The sequence below is a fragment of the Danio aesculapii genome, chromosome 2 (genome assembly GCF_903798145.1).
Source record: "Danio aesculapii chromosome 2, fDanAes4.1, whole genome shotgun sequence".
Lineage (NCBI taxonomy): Eukaryota > Metazoa > Chordata > Actinopteri > Cypriniformes > Danionidae > Danio > Danio aesculapii.
Window position 1 is genome coordinate 1762523 of NC_079436.1, and position 19147 is coordinate 1781669.

At 32.8% G+C, this 19147-nt stretch overlaps 1 protein-coding gene across 1 annotated transcript in view; it reads left to right on the top strand.

Annotated features, from left to right (window-relative positions):
• The first annotated feature begins 386 nt into the window (after window positions 1–386).
• The window catches only part of LOC130234359 (adhesion G protein-coupled receptor L2), a 254267-nt gene continuing 235506 nt past the window's right edge, over window positions 387–19147 (top strand). The window contains 3 exon segments of the mRNA XM_056464612.1: window positions 387–424; window positions 8064–8071; window positions 13396–13637. Coding sequence (XP_056320587.1) covers window positions 387–424; window positions 8064–8071; window positions 13396–13637 — 288 coding nt within the window.

The following is a 19147-nucleotide window of genomic DNA, read 5'->3' on the forward strand; positions in this document are numbered from 1 at the left end:
ACAGTGTTATGCTGGAGTTCATCAATAGTCTTGCATTTACTAACACACACACACAGACACATCTGAAGTGTTTGGAAGTATTTCGCGTTTTCCTCATGTTGAAAAACATCATAAGAACAATGTTTAGTGGCTCAATGTATTACTACAGTGGTTTTAAAAGTCTAAACACTTTATTAATATAGTGTACAGCCAAGCACATGTGGTCAGAACACAAACGAGTCGCAGGTAATAAAGTATCAAGCGTTTCTCCCAAAGTAAAGTCTGTCTGCCAGGTCTAAGCAAAGTGCCAGCAGGTGTCTGTAGCTCCGCTCACTCTCCGCCTCTTTGCCCTTGTTTGGTATCTCGCCGTGGGTGCGATCACGCGCGAACAAAATGGCAACGCCAGCATGGCTATCAAGCTGAAAGGAAGGAGAGAGTCAGGGAGGTAAGACTAACATTAATTCTCCACCTTAAGTCGGGTCTAAGATGAACAGATAATTTTATATTTTTATATATTTTATAAATGGGCGACGCAGTGGCGCAGTAGGTAGTGCTGTCACCTCACAGAAAGAAGGTCGCTGGTTCGAGCCTTGGCTGGGTCAGTTGGTGTTTCTAAGTTTGCATTTTCTCCCTGCGTTCGCGTGGGTTTGCTCTGGGTGCTCCGGTTTTCTCCACAGTCACATACGGTACAGGTGAATTGGGTAGGCTAAATTGTCCATAGTGTATGAGTGCGAATGAGTGTGTATGGATGTTTCCCAGTGATGGGTTGTAGCTGGAAGGGCATTCAGTGCGTAAAACATGTGCTGGATAAGTTGGCAGTTCATTCTGCTGTGGCGACCCTGAATTAATAAGTGAAGTTTATTTATAAACTAATTTCGAGAGCATCATGTGCTTATGATTGCTTGCAGCCGGCCCTACATTCTTCAATGTATGATTCACCAATCAGACGATTCCTAAGCCACTATAAATACCCTCAGTTCCAAATAACAGCCGTCTTCGTTTTGAAGAATCCCCCCTTCCACCCCTACTCCTCCTCCTTTCTTAGATGGGTGGCACGGTGGCCCAGTGGTTAGCACTGTTGCCTCACAGCAAGAACGTCACTGGTTCTGGTCCTTACCAAGCCAGCCGACATTTCTGTGCAGAGTTTACATGTTCTCCCTGTGCTCATGTGGGGTTTCCCCGGGTTCCCCAGTTTCCTCCCACCGTCCAAAAACATGCAACTTAAATTAATTGACTAATCCAGATCAGCACCATAGACGTGCTCCTAGTAAGTAGTTATCTCTTAAGAGCAATCACTATCTGTTCATTAGCCACTACAGCAGGGGAGTTCTCCAGATCTACCTGAGCTCAAACTCCCCTCTCGCCTTGCAAAAGGGAAAGAGCCCCAGGCTCGAGGATCTGATGAGCTCAGAGCTCTCTCCTGGGACAGCATGCCGAACAAGCTTTATAATCAATCATCAGCTCAGTGTGAACTCTTGAAAGGGACAAGCCGAAAAGAAAATGAATGAATATTTTTATTAATCCCAATTCTGGTTTTGTCCATATTTCGAGTTAAAACAACTATTTTTTTTAGACTGTACACGTTTGATCGTCCTTTTTCTATAAATAGATGTTTCTTTTTTTTTGGGGGGGGGGAGGGTGGGGGTATATGGGGTGATTTGCCCAGGGTGCCATTTAAGCTAAAACCGCCACTGTGTATAAGTGTGAGTGTATGGGTGTTTCCCACTGCTGAGTTGCAGCTGGAAGGACATCCGCTGTGTAAAACATATGCCAGAATAGTTGGTGATTCATTCCGCTGTAGCAACCCCTGATGAATAACGCACTAAGCCGCAAAATGAATGAGTGAATGAATAACAAAACAACAAAAACAAAAAACTGTCAGCGCCAATAGCCTAGCGGTTAATGCGCCGACGCATAGCACTGAGGTGCTCGCGGCGACCAGAGTACGATTCTTCTATCTCTGCACCCCATACTTTCCTCTCTCTAATCTCCACTGTCCTATCAATAAAGGTGAAAACCCCTAAAAAAAGTTTGAACATGCGTCTATAAAAATCTGACATACAATTAAGTTGTCTTTAATTTCAGATGTTCAATATTAAAGATGCAAAAATCTAATTCAAAACCCTTTTAATGCATATAATATTGACTTTTACTAAATTGCAATTGTTAGTAATTCAGATTAACACAACTGTTTCTGCATATTTTACGCTCCATATTTGGTTAACTCCAGTATTCTGCAAATAGATCTACACTTTAACTCTCTCTCTCTCTCCTTGACCTGGCTGAAAAAATAGCCAACCTTAAAATATGGATCTAGCAGCCATTTGTCTCTCCTGATCGTTCCCTCGAGGACCACACAAGTGAGTTCCCGGATTTGGTGCACCAGACACGCTACCAGGACAGTTAGTTTGTTAGTATAAATTCTCCATGCTGAACTAAGTGAACCACTAAAATCACTCCTGCTCATTGATGGTCCTCGGGGGGCTACTGAATTTGTAGATCTGACCCTCCATCTGAGTGCTTTCTTTTTTAGAAACAAAAAGAAACAGAGGACACTCCTCTATCTAGTTTTCTAGCCCCCCTGTATATTTTATCCCCCAATTTCTGTTTAGCAGAGATTTTGTCAACACATTTGTAAAGATACTAGTTTTAATAACTCATTTCTAATAAGTGCCACGATGACAGCACATAATATGTGACTAGATATTCTTCAAGACAGGGTAAATTTAGGGTAATTAGGGCAAGTCATTGTAAAACAGTTCCGTAAACCCTAATAAGTCACCACAGTCACCGGAGCTCAATCCAATAGAGCACCTTTGGGATGTGGTAGAACGGGAGATTGGCATCATGGATGTGCAGCCGACAAATCTGCAGCAACTGCGTGAAGCTATCATGTCAATATGGAGCAAAATCTCTGAGGAATATTTCCAGTAGCTTGTTGAATCTATGACATGAAGGATTAAGGCAGTTCTGAAGGCAAAAGGGGGTCCAACATGGTACTAGTAAAGTGTACCTAATAAAGTGGCCGGTGAGTGTACAAATAAAAAAGATTCTTTATTGGCATGAAAGGTTTTGTAAAGACTATTTGACATTCAAAATACCTTTATATCACACAAAAAATATGTTCTGTGGTGCAAAATAAATAAAAATATTCAAAATAAATAAATATATACGTGCTCTCAAGTATACACTGTATAAATAAATACATATGTGCAGACAAAATAAAACAAACTTCACACATTTTGTAAACATTTCTTTTGGATGTGATTAATCATAATTAATCATTGGAAAGCACTATTTTCGGTAACACTTTTTTGATGGTCCGTTTGAGTATTGGTACGGTCTGCTTAATATTTGTTGATACGGACCTTCAACAGACATTTAACTGACTATAAGAAACTTTACAAGTACATGTCAACTTACACTAACCCTAAACAGTCTACTTATAATCTAATGAAAATTAGTTGGCATGTAGATGCAATGTAATATATTCAACAAACAGACCATCAGAATATAGTGTGCCCCTATTTTCTAATAACTACCTCCAGAATGTTTTCTTTACGAATATTATTACATCCAAAACATTTTGCTAGACTTAAATAAAATAATAGGTTCTTCATTAGCATTGATGTTTCCATAAAGAATTTTCAACAGCTGGTGGTGCTAAATGTACCAAAAAATGCACCTCAAAAGACGAACAGCAAGGCAGTATCTTGAGGAAGTTGCACAAAACTGGATATAATATGGATATTCTTCTTATAAAGTTGCACTGATTCACAACAGGAGATCTTTATTTACTCCACAGACCTGTGCGAGAGACTTTTATTATGAATGAATGCGCTTTGTTGGACTTGTTTGGGAAAATACCTGTCTGTTCCCACTGTAGAGCTGCAAAAGCACAAGATAACTTCTGGATTTGACTGAAAGAAGGAGTTCGAGTCCCTGCTGGGTCAGTTGGCGTTTCTGTGTGGAGTTTGCATGTTTTCATCGTGCTAACGTGGGTTTCCTAAATAGCAACTCAAATATGCACTCGTTACAACCGAGGTCTGCAGCATCTCTGAACACACAACACGTCCAACCTTGAGGCGGATGGGCTACAGCAGCAGAAGACCACACCGGGTGCCGCTCCTGTCAGCTAAGAACAGGAAACTGAGGCTACAATTCACACAGGCTCACCAAAACTGGACAATAGAAGATTGGAGAAACGTTGCCTGGTCTGATGAGTCTCCATTTCTGCTGACACATTCGGATGCTCGGCTCAGAATTTGCCCTCAACAACATGAAAGCATGGATCCATCCTGCCTTGTATCAGCGGTTCAGGCTGGTGGTGGTGGTGTAATGGTGTGGGGGATATTTTCTTGACACACTTTGGGCCTGTTAGTACCAATTGAGCATGGTGTCAACGCCACAGCCTACCTGATATATTTATCTGTTCTTTCTTTGAGATCTAAATGGGAATTTGGACCTTGAAACAATAACTCTTAACTACAGACTTATCAACCAGCCGAAATCGGAAGAGATAAACAAAAGTCTTTCATACACTGACCTGCAGAAGTTTTGCTTTGCAGTTTATGTGCAGTGGTTTGTTCTGGAGACAATCCAAAACTAATATTGCTGAAGGGGGCTAATAATATTGACCTTAAAATGGCTTTAAAACAATTAAAAACTGCTTTTATTCTAGCCGAAATAAAACAAATAAGACTTTCTCCAGAAGAAAAAATATTATGGGAAATACTGTGAAAAATTCCTGAATCTGTTCAACATCATTTGGGAAATAATTAACAAAAAAAAATCACAGAAAGCCGAATAATGTTGACTTCAGAACTGTGGATAAATCTGAAGTGGTGAATTCAGGTAAAGCAGTACAGTTTGCATCACAGTTCATGTACAGAAATCAGTTTTAAGACTCTTTTCAGAGTTTTGAGCAGCAGTAAGTGAAGGATAGAGTCGACTTCAGCAGTAAAGAATGCGAATGTAAAAGTGGGTCATGAAAGACAGTCAGTGGGTGGAGTGCATGCCATGTGCTTTGTTTCCCATTAAAAAAAGCCCAGAAATGTGTTTCATTACACGCTTTTGAAGGGGAGTCATCTACATTCGTCCATCTTCTTTAAAACCCAAGTAACCAATGAATGCGTCATTTACCGCAGATCTACTCTGCCGCAGTTCTCCAGTGCTCTCTTATTAGCGGTGAAATGCTTTCGAAAAAAGTTTTCAGTTCTTTCTGAGGTTTTCCCATGCATAGAGAGACAATGTGTGTAAAAGAAAAATACATGTGGAGAGCGAAGCTGAAAAACATTGAACATTGCAGGCGAACTGAAGATGTCAAACACAGTTGAAGTCAGAATCATGTTTTTCTTTCTCAAATATTTCCCAAATGATGTTGAACAGCTTCAGGAATTTTTCACAGTATTTCCTATAATATTTTTTCTTCTGGAGAAAGTCTTATTTGTTTTATTTCGGCTAGAATAAAAGCAGTTTTAAATTGTTTAAACAATTTTAAGGTCAATATTATTAGCCCCCTTACGCAATATTAGTTTTGGATTGTCTCCAGAGCAAACCGCTGTTATACAATGACTTGCCTGATTACCCTAACTTTACCATAATTAACCTAGTAAACCTTAGATTTGTCTTTGCAATTTTTTGCATAGCTTTTTTTTTTATTTCCTTGCATTGTACAATAACAAACTCCTACAAGAGAGTTATTCAGATCATACTGGGTCAATCGAACCCTAAAGTCAAAGCCGTGTTAAAATGTAGAAATCTTGCTTTTATATTGAAGGCCTTGTCTGTGGGAACCTGCTAAATTTCCTTATTTCAGTATACACTGTTAACAAGTACTACAGTAACTTACTGTAAAAAATCTGTAATTTACATTTACCGCACCCTTTATCTTGCTGTATATGTATTTACAGCATTGCATATCTTTGCTGTAAAATATACAGTAATTTTGACAATGCAACTTTAAAATACAGTAGCAAACCACATAACTGTCCTACAGTAAAATACAGTTCTTATTTCAGATAATTATGGTATAATTGACAAAAATCATTAACAGTGTAGTTGTAGTACAGTAATCCGCCAGTAACTTACTGTAAATCAATTACAGCAAAAATATTGTGTTTAAATTTACCGCGCCATTTATCTTCCTGTATATGTATTTACAGCATTGCATATTTTGCTGTAAAATATACTGTCTTTTTTACACATTGCAACTTTATAATACAGTAACATACCGCATAACCGTCCTACAGTAAAATACAGTTCATATTACAGTTAAATATTGTGTCATTTTAAAAAAAATTTAATAGTGTAGTTGTAGTGCAGCAGTTTGCCAGAAACCTACTGTAAAATAAATACAGCAAGAATACTGTATTTATATTTACAGCACAGTTTATCTTCCCGTATATGTATTTACAGCATTGCATATCTTTGCTGTTAAATGTACTGTCATTTTTACGCCATGCAACTTTAAAACACGGTAACACACCGCATAACTGTCCTACAGTAAAATACAGTTCATATTGCGGTTAAATGCTGTGTAATTTACAAAAACTTTAACAGTGTAGTTGTAGTGTAGCAGTCTGACAGTAACTTACTGTAAATCAATGACAGCAAAAATACTGTATTTAAATGTACTACGCCATTTATCTTGCTGCATTTACAGCATATCTTTGCTGTGAAATATACTGTCATTTTTACACAATACAACTTTAAAAATACGGTAACATACCGCATAAATGTCCTACAGTAAAATTAAAATGTGAATTGTGCTGTGAATTGATGAATAAATTTTCTTTTGCAAATTTATTGTTTTTGAGACTGATCTGACTCCATGTATAAAACACGAAGTTGTTATAACAGTGATAACCATATTACCATCATGCAAAATGTTACTGTAAAAATATATACCCAAAGTTTCAAGGGTCCTAATTTTACGGCTTATTTATCATGCAAATAAAAGTTAGCATTCTACACACTGAGATAAAATGAATGTCAGCAAGTTATTTATTTCCTTTATAACTTTATTTGGCTCTAATAACAATATGCAGCGGCGGCAGTGACGGTGGTAACCCCACAGTACACCTGTTTTTCATTTATACTGCAATTCTTATGCAAAATTATGGTTATTAATACATGAAAGCGCTTCCCTAATCTATTTGCTTTCCACCTTGCGAATCTGACCCAAATTCGTAGCTTCCCCTGTGCGTCTCCTTTCCTTTTTTATCAAATATCATTAATATTGACGCCACATGTAAGAGATCTTACTGACCTGTGTTATCAGGATGAAAAAGAAAATGAAACAAATCTCTTTTGTTTTTCGCAACAGTGTGAAACTTCTGAGCCAGCTCTGCTTCTCAAACACACTTGCTGGAAGGGCATCCGCTGCGTAAATCATTTGCTGGAATAGTTGGTGGTTCATTCCACTGTGGCAACCCCTGATAAATAAGGGACTAAGCTGAAGTAAAATGAATGAATTAATGAATCCATGTGCACATCTGCAGTAGTCACATCACAATATCTGCAATGTTAGGAATGGCTTATTGCTGACCAGAAGCTTGTAGATTGATGGCAGATAATCTGATGCAGCTTCAAGTTTAACTATTGTGCGTTTAAAGTTTATTAATGCATTTGTAATTTGTCTGATAAATATATTATCAAGTGAGTTTAAAGCAGGGTTACCCAAACGTTTTCATATGAAGGGCCAAAAACTTAATATCATTGAGAGCCTTGGGCTAAGGGTAATTTCCTAAATTATTGTATAATATTTAAAAAATTTATTAATAACATTACTTTAAATCATATTTAACTGCCGCAGTGTACATTTTTATTATAACTTACAACTTATTGTAATGTATAAATTACAATAAAAACATAAGCAATCACCTGTATAGCGCTTTGGAGCTCAATGCTGAAAACACTAAGCAGAATCTGACTTTGCCTTCATTTGCTCACTGATATCTCTGGATTGTTCTCTATCTGTCTATCTTTAGGCTTTTGCAGCTTAGCAATAAAACAGAACAAACATAAAATTATGTTAAATTAGAAACGACAGTTTCTAAACCATCCCTATCATCTCTTCACAGATGGGATGGTGAGCCAAATCAAGAGTTACCATGGGCCTAATTTGGGCATCTCTGGTTTAAAGCATTCAGACACAAGAAACAATAGCATTTGTCCAACACAGGCTCATTGTGAATACGTGGGGACTCGAATCAGCAACCTTCTTGCTAACCGCTGAGCCACCGTGCCGCCCCATAATATAACATAACTTAATATAACATATAATATAATATAATATAATATAATATAATATAATATAATATAATATAATATAATATAATATAATATAATATAATATAATATAATATGATATGATATGATATGATATGATATGATATAATATAATATAATATAATAAAATATAATATAATAATAATATAATATAATATAATATAACAAAATTGAATATAATATAATATAATATAATATAATATAATATAATATAATATAATATAATATAATATAATATAATATAATATAATTTAATATAATATAATATAATATAATATAATATAATATAATATAATATAATATAACAAAATTGAATATAATATAATATAATATAATATAATATAATATAATATAATATAATATAATATAATATAATATAATATAATATAATTTAATATAATATAATATAATATAATATAATATAATATAATATAATATAATATAATATAATTTAATATAATATAATATAATATAATAATATAATATAATATAATATAATATAATATAATATAATATAATATAACATAACATAACATAACATAATATAATATGATATGATATGATATGATATGATATGATATGATATGATATAATATAATATAATATAATATAATAAAATATAATATAATAATAATATAATATAATATAATATAATATAATATAATATAATATAATTTAATATAATATAATATAATATAATATAATATAATATAATATAATATAATATAATATAATATAATATAATATAATATAATATAATATAATATAATTTAATATAATATAATATAATATAATAATATAATATAATATAATATAATATAATATAATATAATATAATATAATATAATATAATAATATAATAAAATATAATATAATATAATATAATAATATAATATAATATAATATAATATAATATAATATAATATAATATAATATAATATAATAATATAATATAATATAATATAATATAATATAATATAACAATATAATATAATATAACAATATAATATAACATAATATAATATAATATAATATAATATAATATAATATAATATAATATAATATAATATAATATAATATAATATAATATAATATAATATAATACAATATAATATAATATAATATAATATAATATAATATAATATAACATAACAATATAATATAGAATGAGTTCACTGTACTCAAATGGCCTCCACAGTCACCAGAGCTCAATCCAATAGAGCACCTTTGGGATGTGGTGGAACGGGAGATTGGCATCATGGATGTGCAGCCGACAAATCTGCAGCAACCGTGATGCTATCATGTCAATATGGAGCAAAATCTCTGAGGAATATTTCCAATATCTTGTTGAATCTCTGCCACAAAGCATTAAGGTAGTTCTGAAGGCAAAAGGGGATCCAACCCGGTACTAACAAGGTGTACCTAATAAAATGGCCGGTGAGTGTATATAATAATCGTGTTATTTTATTATATTATAATAGTATTAATGTTATGTTATAAATTATATGGAAATTTATGGGTACTTTTTACAGTGCACATTTGTTCCCTCGTCTATCTTGGTTCCTCCTGGAAGTGTCCGGGGCCCCAGAGGGATCACTCATGGGAGATATACCACTGACACCACTGGGAACAAATGGCTGGGCAAACATTTTTTTGTTGGGTTGAAGTGTTGGGATGACTGCATGTGGATCAGGTTACCTCTGAGTCTGTGTAATTCATTCATCTCTCCGTTTCCACTCCTCTTTTCCTGCTGACCTAACTCTTCTTTACACCTCATTCATCAGCAGACTGCACTGTAAACTCACATTCACACTGGCTTTGGCTTTTATTTGTAAGCATAAGGCCACAAACGTATTAAACAAAGAGAAGTGTGTAGAGTTGGAGAGTGTTGCATATGCATTCAAGCAGTTTAAAGGGACAGTTCACTCAAAAAGTTGATCAATTACTGACCTGTAACTTGTTCCAAACACAAAAGAAGACGTTCAGTAAAATGTTGGAAACCGGTAACCATTGACTTCCATAGTATCTGTTTCATACCATGGAAGTCGGTTGGGTTGGTCAGTATTTGACCCAACATTGGGGTATTATCAGCATTTTTAGAGTGTACTTTTCATCTGTAAACCTGTGACAGAATATTAAAAAGTCATTATAAATGAATGAATGAATGAATGAAATAATGAATGAATGAACGAACGAATGTAGTTATAATAGGGTAATTGTAAAGGCATTACCTAATACTAACTATACTCTAAAAAATGCTGGGTTGTCATAACCTAAGATTTGGTCAAACATGTACAAACCCAACCATTGGGTTAAAAAAAACTTCATAGAAATTTTAATAAAAAAATTTATAAAATGCTTGGGTTTGTTCATATTTGACCCGAAGTTGGGTTACAAAAGCACATAATTTTTTCTAGAGTGTAACGCTTGTTATTTTAACTAACTACTTTCTAAAAGTGCTGAGTTGTAATAACCCAAGGTTGGGTCAAATATGGAAAAACCCAAACACTGTGTTAAAAATTATAATAAATGGTTGGTTTGGTCAATATTTGACCCAACGATGGGGTATTACCAGCATTTTTAGAGTATATTTTTCAACTGTAAACCTCTGACAAAATATTAAAAGTCACAATGAATGAATGAATGAATGAATGAATGAATGAATGAATGAATGAATGAATGAATGAATGTAGTTAAAGCATTGCAATAACAGGCTAATTATAAAGCCATTACACAATATGCCAACTACAACCTAAAAATGCTGGGTTCTTATAACCCAAGGTTGGGTCAAACATGAAGAAACCCAACCACTGGGTTAATAAAAAGGTCATGTAAATTTCAATTTAAAAAATAATAAAATGGTTGGATTTGTATTTGACCCAACTTACAAAAACATTTTTTAGTGAAATGCTTGTTACTTCACCTCACTACTCTCTAAAAATACTGGGTTGTCATAAAACAAGGTTGGGTCAAATATGGACAAACCCAACTACTGGGTTAAAAAGTGTAATAAAAGATTAAATAAGTGGTTAGGTTGGTCAGTATTTTTAGAGTGTGTTTTTCATCTGTAAACTTTGGACGGAATGTTAAAAAATCAGAATAAATGAATGAATGAATGAATGAATGAATGAATGAATGACTGAAAGAAGTTATAACTATGTAATGATAGGCTTATTGTAAAGCCATTACACAATACTAACTACACTCTAAAAGTTGTTGTAATAACCCAAGATTGGTTTAAACATGGACAAACCCAACCAGTGAGTTAATAAAAAAGGTCATTCAAATTTGAATTAAAAATGTATTATGATTGGGTTTGTCCATATTTGACATTTTCCACAGCATTTGTTCAGTGTATAGAAATGTTTGGTAAAGGCAGTGTTTAGAGAGAAAGAAGTCCGTGTTTCTGTCAGTCTCCTGGGGTTTTTGACAGAATGTAGAATAGTCAGAATGAATAAATGAATAAATGTAGTAATAGCATTGCAATAACAGGCTAATTGTAAAGCCATTACACAATACTAACTACACTCTAAAAATGCTGGGTTGTCATAACTCAATGTTGGGTCAAACATGGATAAACCCAACCACTGGGTTAATAAAAAAATTAATGAAAATTTGAATTTAAAAAATTATAAAATGGTTTGGGGTGTGACACGGAAGCTCAGTGGGTAGCACTATCACCTCACAGCAAGAAGGTCGCTGGTTTGAGTCCCGGCTGGGTCAGATGGCATTTCTGTGTTGAGTTTGCATGGAAGGACTGGAAGGGCATCTGCTGTGTAAAACATATGCTGGAATAGTTGGTGGTTCATTTCGCTGTGGCGACCCCTGATCAATAAAGGGACTAAGCCGAAAGAAAATTAATGAATGAATAAAAGGGTTGGGTTTGTCCGCATTTGACCCAAAGTTGGTCAAAAAAAGCACATCATTTTTTAGAGTGTAACACTTGTTATTTTAACTAACTACTCTTTAAAAATGCTGTGTTGTAATAACCCAAGGTTAGAAAATATGGAAAAACTCAATCATTGGGTTAAATTTTATAATAAAAAAGTAAATAGATGGTTGGGTTGGTCAGTACTTGACCCAATGTTGGGGTAATATCACCCAGCATTTGTTACTTTTAAATTAATTATTGTAGTTATAAAACGGTAATAATTTGCTAATTATAAAGCCATTTACAATGTAAAGCCATAGTACTAACTACAATTTAAAAAATGCTGGGTTTTCATAACTCAAGGTTGGGTCAAAAATAGACAAACCCAAACTCTGGATTAAAAGAAAAGGCATTTAAATGTAAATGAGCAAATTAATGAAACAGTGGAGGTTTAACATATTTATGCCCCCAGCATTTTGTTAAGTGTATAGACATCAGACATAAGACATCAGGTTTTCTGTCACTCTCCAAATGTTTTTGACAGAATGTAAAAAACGAGAATGAGTAAATAAAACAATGAATGAATGTAGTTATAGCATTTTAATAATAGGCTAATTGCAAAGCCATTATAGTACACAACATTATTTACACTAAAAATGCTTTGGGTTATCAAAACACAGCATTTTTAGAGTCAGAATGAATGAATGAATGAATGAATGAATGAATGAATGAATGAATGAATGAATGAATGAATGAATGAATGTAGTTATAGTATTGCAATAGGCTAATTTTAAAGCCATTCCACAAAAGGTCCTACTAACTACACTAAATTGCTGGGTTGTAATAACCCAAGATTGGGTCAAACATGGACGAACAACACTCAAAAAAAGACTTTTTTTAAATTACTTATTTAAATGAATCGAAACAATGCAATTCCTAAGTTGTTTAGGGACAACTTAATTGTTTTAAATTCAACCCACACCAACATGACTAGGCATACTTAATCGATTTGTGTTGGGACAATGTGAAGGAATTGTGTGGAACCAAGCATTTTTTACAGTGAACCATTGCGTTAAAAAGTATAAATAAACAAATTAATACATAATATATATTAAAATAATAATTGGGGTTGTCCATATGCAACATTTCCCCTATCATTTTTAAAGTGTATAAAAGTGTACAAAAGCAGTGTGTGAGAGAAAGAAGTCATGTTTTCTGTCACTCTCCCGGTGTTTTTGGCACTGTTGAAACAGTTGTCGGGAAAAAGACCCTCCATAATGTTTATAACCCCTCGAGTGTCCGCCAGGTGTTGCTCCGCTCCGCGCGGATCTACACTCCGGGCCGCGTTTTCCGGCGCGCCGCTGCAGTCAGACACGCAGCCGGCTCGACGCTCCTGTCTTTCTGCTCCCTGATCGAGCTGCACTTTCAGCAGTACCAAACCAGCGGAATTTCCTCAAGTTTACCTCAAAACACTCTGTTTTTAACTGAGAGTGCGGTAAAGCGGGGGTTTCTATGCTGCGAACAAACGCGCGTGAACCGGACGGGCCAGCGCGGCGACGGGAACGCGCGTGGCTTTGATTTAAACGGGGATTTGATCCGAGTGTTGCACGGACAACTGCTGAAGGGGGGAGAAAAAACATGAAATGCTGCTTTTTAACGTGAAGTATATACTGTTTCCTTTTATTATTCCCTACTCGAAGGCCTAATGGGTTTATCTGGAGCGCGCGGAGCTGAAATCTACCTGGACGCGATGATCCAAGTCTTTGTGCGCTGATTTTTTTAGAGGTGACTTTATAAACATTGGTTTTACAACACGTCAGAAACATCTACTAGGACTGTTCTTCTTCAATCTGTGAGTATCATTCATATCTTCCTTTGTGCATGCTTGGTTTTTTAGTTTAAGTCCACACAGTCTCCATTCTGGAGGGTTTGAGAGAGCATCAAAACTGCAGTGCCTCTTTTTTTCTTCTTAAAAAAACATCAACAGGATGGATGGAGATATCTTTGTTCGTAGTTGTTGAAGATTTAATATGGTTAAGGTGTGTGTGCGAGCAGGGTCACTCGTGCACTGCTTCAGAAATGTTGATAACACGGCAATTCATCTTAAGAGAGAATTAAGTGCCTTTTTTTCTTTAAAAAGATCAGCACGAGGGCCAGATGTGATATTCATAGGAGGCTATACATCATGCTTATCTGTCCTAGAATTATCTCAAGGAGAAATATAGAGTTCTGTGCTGGAGAAAGTACATTTAAGAGGGCTGAATGCTGTTTGAAACGGTGTAGTTTTTCACACTGTATTTATATGGGTCAGGGGAAGAAAGGAAACTATTTGAATGCATCACAACTATTTATCTGGAAAATGTACATCAGATTGTGTCCTGTTTATTTTTATTTATATTTCTGGCTAAATAAGTTATTTTTATACACAATTTTTATGTTGATATACACAAGACGTTATTTAAAATGTCAGAGTTTGTTTTAAAATATATTTATTGACATTAAAAGACTATTTAAGCCGCTAGTGTGTACATTTTTGTTAGGTTATTGTTTTTAAAAAACCATTTAGTACATTCAAGAATTGAGTACCTCACAAATCTATCTATCTATCTATCTATCTATCTATCTATCTATCTATCTATCTATCTATCTATCTATCTATCTATCTATCTATCTATCTATCTATCTGTCTTTATATATATATATATATATATATATATATATATATATTTATTATTATTTAGTATTATTTTTAAATTTATTATAATTCTATATGAAGCTTTACAATGTTATATTTGTGCATATATTAGCTTAATAAGTACTGAAGACAAATCTGGAGCTTATCTAACAAAATAACTTATCAAAATGGACCAAAAACTAATCAAAAACACTGAATAATAGATAAATATGTTTTGTTATGCATCTGTTATGTTAAGTGAACTTTATTTCCCTCATATTTTGATATGTGAAATATTAATCTATAAACTTTCATGTTATATGTTAGGTGAAAATATTAAATAAAAAATGTGAAAAGAGGAAAAAGCAAATAAAAACAAAAAAACATTGTTGACTAAACTATCATTTTAATAAATATATCTGTTTAATAAATCAGTTTTATTGAAATGCATCAAAATATATAACCTATATTCACTGAGAAATGGATCAAATCTGTTATGTTATGCATCTGTTATGTTAAATAAACATTATTTCCCGCATATTTTGATGTTTTAAATATTAATGTATGGATTTTCATGTTTTTTGCGTATATAAAAACACTTTTGGTGATTTTTCCAAATGAAACATGAAGTCCAAATGAATCATATCCTATTTGAGACCCATATATATAATAATAATTTAATATTGCAATCTGTATGTATGTATGTATATGTATAATCTGTATGTATATATATATATCTGTATGTATAATCTGTATATATATATAGTGCTCAGCATATGAGTTCACCCCACACAAATATATATTTTTTAATTAATAGAATTCTGTATATTAGATTAATAAGTACTAAAGCCAAATCTGGAGCTAATCTAACGAAATAACTTGTGAAAATGGTCCCAAAACTCACTAAAAATACCCAAATTTGTATGTTATAGAAAAATATTAAATACAAAAAAAATTATATATATATATATATATATATATATATATATATATATATATATATATATATATATATATATATATATATATATGTATATATGTATATATGTATATATGTGTGTGTGTGTATATATGTGTGTGTGTGTATATATGTGTATATGTATATATGTGTGTGTGTGTATATATGTGTATATGTGTGTGTGTATATAATTTTTGTTAATTTGTCTAAATTTGGCTAAAATATCATTTTATCTGTTTAATAAATCTGTTTTGTTCAAATGCACCAAAATGTATGACCTATATTCACTGAGAAATGGCTAAAAAATCTGTTATGCTAATCATCTGTTGTGTTAAATGAACATTATTTCCCTCATATTTTCATATTTGAAATATCAGTGTAGACACTTTGATGTTTTCTGTGTATATAAAATCACCTTTCTTTTTCTAAATGAATCATCTCCTATTTGAGAGCCATATATTTAATTACATAAACATACTAAATAGTATTGATAAATTGCAGCTTAATATAGTATATAATATAGTATACAGTATATAGTAGCTTCATTAAATCAAAAAGAATACATCAAATACGCTTCGTCAATCAAGAATCAGCAAAAAATGTGCATAATTTTATGTGAAAACATGAGAGATCCTTCAAAATGCATGCTATTTTTTAATTTAGCACTGTCCAGAGTAATAAATCTCACATACAAAGCCTTAACATATACTTCAAGACAAATAAATAGCTGAAGTTATCAAAAAAATAACCTCGGATGCTTTTTCAAGGGGTTCACAAACTTTTACCCGCACTGTATATTACTGTATCTTTTTACTTAACAGGGTTGTTTGTTGGTGGATTTAGAAAGGAAACAGAATCTCTTGTATTTCACGTTCTCATTGTTTCACTGTAGTCCATGTTCAGTGGCTAAATTAAGATCATTTTACTCCACATGCATTATTCACCACGCTATGAGCTCGTGTCACAACAGCTCAAGAGAGACGCGCTCATGGAGAAGACGTTTGTCATGTGAATCTATAGATGGTACTGTTATGCACAATATATAATGGATGCATGATAGTTTTCTTGCAATATTTATTGTGATATGAATATAATTTGGCAAGACGACTCTATTTGGAAGCAAATCATAATTCTACATAGTTTGGGCTGATTTTCTAGGATCTAGGATTTTGTGCGACTGCATGAAAAACATGCAAAAAAAACACAAAAATATACTAAATAAAGTTAAAGCACAGATGAAATCAGTAGAACATGGGTGAAATGAAATAAACAATAGTTTTCCTGGAGAGTCTAACAGTATTAGGGTACAGGAATGCAATAATTGAATGTAAAATAGCATCGTGGAGTCTTCATCGCATGCAAAATTAAACACAAATATCTTTGGTAAATCAGCATTTCTATTATAAAGAGATTATGGTTTAAATTAGCTTGAAATCTTTTAGTCAGAGCCCTTAAAAAATGCATCTGAATAAAAATCGACTCAAACTTTGCAATGTCTCCAGTGTTTTCTGCTTCGTTATAATCTGAACTCCACATCTCAGATCTTGTGATGTGTCTATTGCAGATGCACACACTGCGATATGTTGTGCAGTGTGTTTCAGCATCGACGCTTCAATGTGTTTGTGTGCATCTGCAATAGTCTCAGGATGGCCAGTGTTGAGTCTGGATTATAATTGACCAGGAGCCACAGTTCACAACTCTCGAGATTTGTGGAGTCACTGCGGAGTTGAAGCATAATGGAGTGAAAGATTATCATTTGCATGTGTTTTTTAAGGCTTGTGACTGTCTGAGCATGCATTTCAAGAGAGTTTATGCTTGTTTTTTGTTTTTTTTACTGGCCTAATCAAAATAATATTAATAAAAATGTAGGCACAAGAAATGCATTTATTTTTCCAAGAGTTAGGGCTGAACATTATATCATTTGAGCATCGATATCGCCATGTGTGTTTCCGCAATAGTCACATCAGGATTTCATTATATACTAAAAGATGAAACTATTATCAAATATAATTTATTATTATTATTTAAATGATTATACAATGCGACTATTATCAGTATTTGTATTGGAATACTGTTAGACTCCAGAAAACCAGAAAGCGCTGTTTATTTCACCTTTATTTTTCCTCTGTCGTATTTATTTATGCTTGTAATTTATTATGCACTGCACAGAAAAAGACTTGATCCTCCCAATAAATCTAAATAATGAAATCTTTTCAATTAGAGCTATTCAGATCATCTGGTGAAATTGTATTCATATCACAAATATATCGCAGCAAAACTAAATATCGCGACGTCAGCTTGTTCCAATATCGTGCAGCCCTACATTGAGTGTTCATTTACACACAACTCTTAGCATTTGCTTAATACTGTTAGGACTCTCTGGAAAATCACAAAGAAATGTTTTATTTTCATTATAATTTGACCAACATTATAATTCGACTGATGCCTACATAATCAATGATTTCCTTCCCCCACATAGAACTAAGTCAGTTGCTAATATTGTATTCATATGGTGATATGGATGTGTGTATATATATATATATATATATATATATATATATATATATATATATATATATATATATATATATATATATATATATATATATATATATATATACACACACACACACACACAGTTGTCAGAATTGTTAGCCCCCCTGAATTTTTTCCCCAATTTCTGTTTAACGGAGAGCAGATTTTTTTTTTCAACTCGTTTCTAAACATAAAACTTTCAATAACTCATTTCTAATTTCGATTCATTTCAATTTATTTTCTCTTTGCCATGATGACAGTAAATATTTGACTAGATCTTCAAGACACTCCTATACAGCTTAAAGTGACATTTAAAGGCTTAACTAGGTTAATTAGGTTAACTAGTCAGGTTAGGGTAATTAGGCAAGTTATTGTATAATTATGGTTTGTTCTGTAGAACAAAATATTTGCTTAAAGGGGCTAATAGTTTTGACCTTAAAATTGTCTTAAAACAATTAAAACCTGTTTTTATTCTAGCTGAAACAAAATAAATACGACTTTCTCCAGAAGAAAAAATATTATCAGACATAATTAAATATTAAAAAAAGAAAAAAAACATTTAAAAGGGTGTGTGTGTGTGTGTGTGTGTGTGTGTGTGTGTGTGTGTGTGTGTGTGTGTGCGTGTGTGCGTGTATGTGTATATATATATATATATATATATATATATATATATATATATATATATATATATATATATATATATATATATATATATATATATATATATATCGTACAATAAACATTTTGTGTGTGTGTGTGTGTGTGTTTGTGTGTGTATATGTATGTATATGTATACAATAAACATTTTTTTTAGTCTTATAGTTATTAATCTAATATC